At 41.1% G+C, this 2,462-nt stretch overlaps 1 protein-coding gene across 1 annotated transcript; it reads left to right on the top strand.

Annotated features, from left to right (window-relative positions):
- The first annotated feature begins 598 nt into the window (after positions 1–598).
- PFN3 (profilin 3) lies at positions 599–1,335 on the top strand. The gene has a single exon (XM_063125583.1). The coding sequence runs from the start codon at positions 806–808 to the stop codon at positions 1,217–1,219; it is 414 nt and encodes a 137-aa protein (XP_062981653.1). The 5' UTR covers positions 599–805; the 3' UTR covers positions 1,220–1,335.
- The last annotated feature ends 1,127 nt before the right edge of the window (positions 1,336–2,462 follow it).

The following is a 2,462-nucleotide window of genomic DNA, read 5'->3' as shown; positions in this document are numbered from 1 at the left end:
CCATTCTTGTACAAGGATAGTCTTGTCATGGCTGTCCATGTTCTGGTAACTTCCTGGTTGGATTACTGCAATGGTGTTATATGTGGGGCTGCCTTTTGAAAATGATTCAAAAGCTTCAGTTAGTTCAGATTTCAACTGTCAGAATTTCAACTGGCACAACTTGTTTGGATCGTATTTTTCCAGTTTCAAAAGAGCTTTACTAGTTTCCTGTTTGCCTTCAAGCCTAATCCAAAATACTGGCTTGTACTTTCCAAGTTGTAAACAGCTTGAAACCCAAGTACTTGAAGGAGCAACTACTCCCATTTCAACCTACCTGTTCTCCAAGGTCAGTTGCTGATGCTCTTCTTTGAATGCCTCCTCCATTAGAAGTGAGTCATGTCAACCTGAGAGAGGTTGACAGAGGCACACCAGTTTGGAAATCTCTTCCCCATGAGAGAGATTGACAGTGGCACACTTGTTATGGAATCCCCTCCCCAAAGAAACTCACTTGGCACCAAGATTGTTATCTTTTCGGTGCTAGCCGAAACCCTTTTGAATCATCACAGCATTTAAAGTACTACTATTTGGGCTATCTGGTGTTTTCAAATATATATACTTGGGTTATTTTAGTGTGTGGTATTTTAACTTTGTGTTCATTCTTTTATATTGTTGTAAACTGCCTTGGAAATAATTCTGATGAACGGAAGCTATAAATATTTTAAATAAATAAATGTAAATAAACATCTTTTAGGATTAGCTGGGAGGGAAAAAAATCAAAGTCCTGAAACCCATCAAAGAAGCAGCAGAATACATTGTGTAAGCAAGGATGGGAGAATGGAAAGCCTACATCAATACAATCCTGAAGGACAAGAACATTGAAGATGTAGCTATCGTGGGATATTCTGACAATAAATCGGTGTGGGCATCTAAGCCAGGAGGCCTGCTGGCAGCTATCTCTCCCCAGGAAGTAGGAATGATCACTGGACAGGACAGAAAGTCTTTCCTGCAGACTGGGATCACCATAGCTGGGAAGAAGTGCAGCGTCATCCGTGACAACTTGCTAGTAGATAAAGATGCTGTGATGGACACTAGAACTAAAGGTGGCGACAACAGGTCCATCTGTATCGGGAAGACGGCTAAAGCTCTCATCTTTCTCATGGGCAAAAAGGGGGTCCATGGAGGAGCTCTTAATAAGAAGATGCATGACATGATAGCGAGCATGAAAGTAAAAGGCAGCTAGATAGCTTGAGCCACTTTTCTCCTGGATGAAGGACACGCGGAAACTAGTGTTGCTTTAAAATAAAAGGCATTTAGCCAGCTCCTCCCTGTTTCTTTGAATTGGGGTTGGCTTAGGGAAACAGGGAATAAACCAGGTTGTTATTCTTAAGCAGAGTGAGCAACTTGTGTCTGTCCAGATTTTTTGCCTACAATTCCCATTGGCTAGAGCTAATAGATGTTGTAGGCCCAAACATCTGGAGGACCATAAATTGTCCTAAGGTATCATCCAGAAGGCATCTTGTTCCACAGCTACTTTTGAGCTCTAGTGCAAATTCATTCAGGTTCTGGCAGCAGGGCCCTTGGAGCACCTGAGACTAGGTCCGGATGGGATGGCAGGGGGAGATAATGGAGAAAGGGCTGAGAAGGCTGAGTGTTAAGTCAAAGCCAGCCTGGTGCTGAAGGATGACTCATAAATGTACCATTGCATAGGCTAGTTTGTGTAAATTCCTTCTAAATTCAGAACTGCCCATTGACCACAATTATGACTGAACAGGGAAGAAAAAACAGTAAGAAATAAAATGGTTTGAAACCATTCTTACAGCAACAATAGCTCAGGCAATTTTCAGGGTGCTTTCCAGACAGCTACTAGTGCTACCAATCAAAAGACGTTGTGCAGCTATTCCATTTTTCTCTGCTCAACGGAATTTCTGCAGTAAGAATAAAGATGGAAGTAGCATTATAAAAACACAGGAAGGTTACAAGTCAAAGGCAATGATGCCTGGACCCTTTGTAAAATTCCATGAATAAGACAGGGTGATTGCACAATAAAAGCCTCATCTGGAAGCAAACTAATAGGAAGCCTCATACAAACTCTGAAGTCCATTGATAGTTACTTAAGTTATTCTTAAAGCTAAAGACAAAGATATCCTAATACACAAGAACTATCCTTTTAACATTTTGATATAGTGCATTCCAAGCCAAGGTACTTTACAAACATGATCTCAGCAATCCTTAGATCAAGTCCTGTAAGGTGGGCTACTTAGTGGAAGGTAGCTATTTTTCTTAATCTGCAAAGTCCTCACTGTCATTAGCAAGGATATAAACCAGGAATATACAAGTGAATGTGCACTGTTTTGCAATGTTGATATACAGTCTGTATCTTCCCCCATCCCTCCCCTTGTTTCCTATTATTACTCTTCCATCCTGTTCAAATTTAAATTCCCGTAAGGATCTTCCTTCTCCATTAGCTTGGTGAGGGCATGTTT

This window comes from Elgaria multicarinata, chromosome 4 (assembly GCF_023053635.1).
Source record: "Elgaria multicarinata webbii isolate HBS135686 ecotype San Diego chromosome 4, rElgMul1.1.pri, whole genome shotgun sequence".
NCBI classification, from domain to species: Eukaryota; Metazoa; Chordata; class Lepidosauria; order Squamata; family Anguidae; genus Elgaria; species Elgaria multicarinata.
This window is presented reverse-complemented; position numbering and strand designations above follow the sequence as displayed.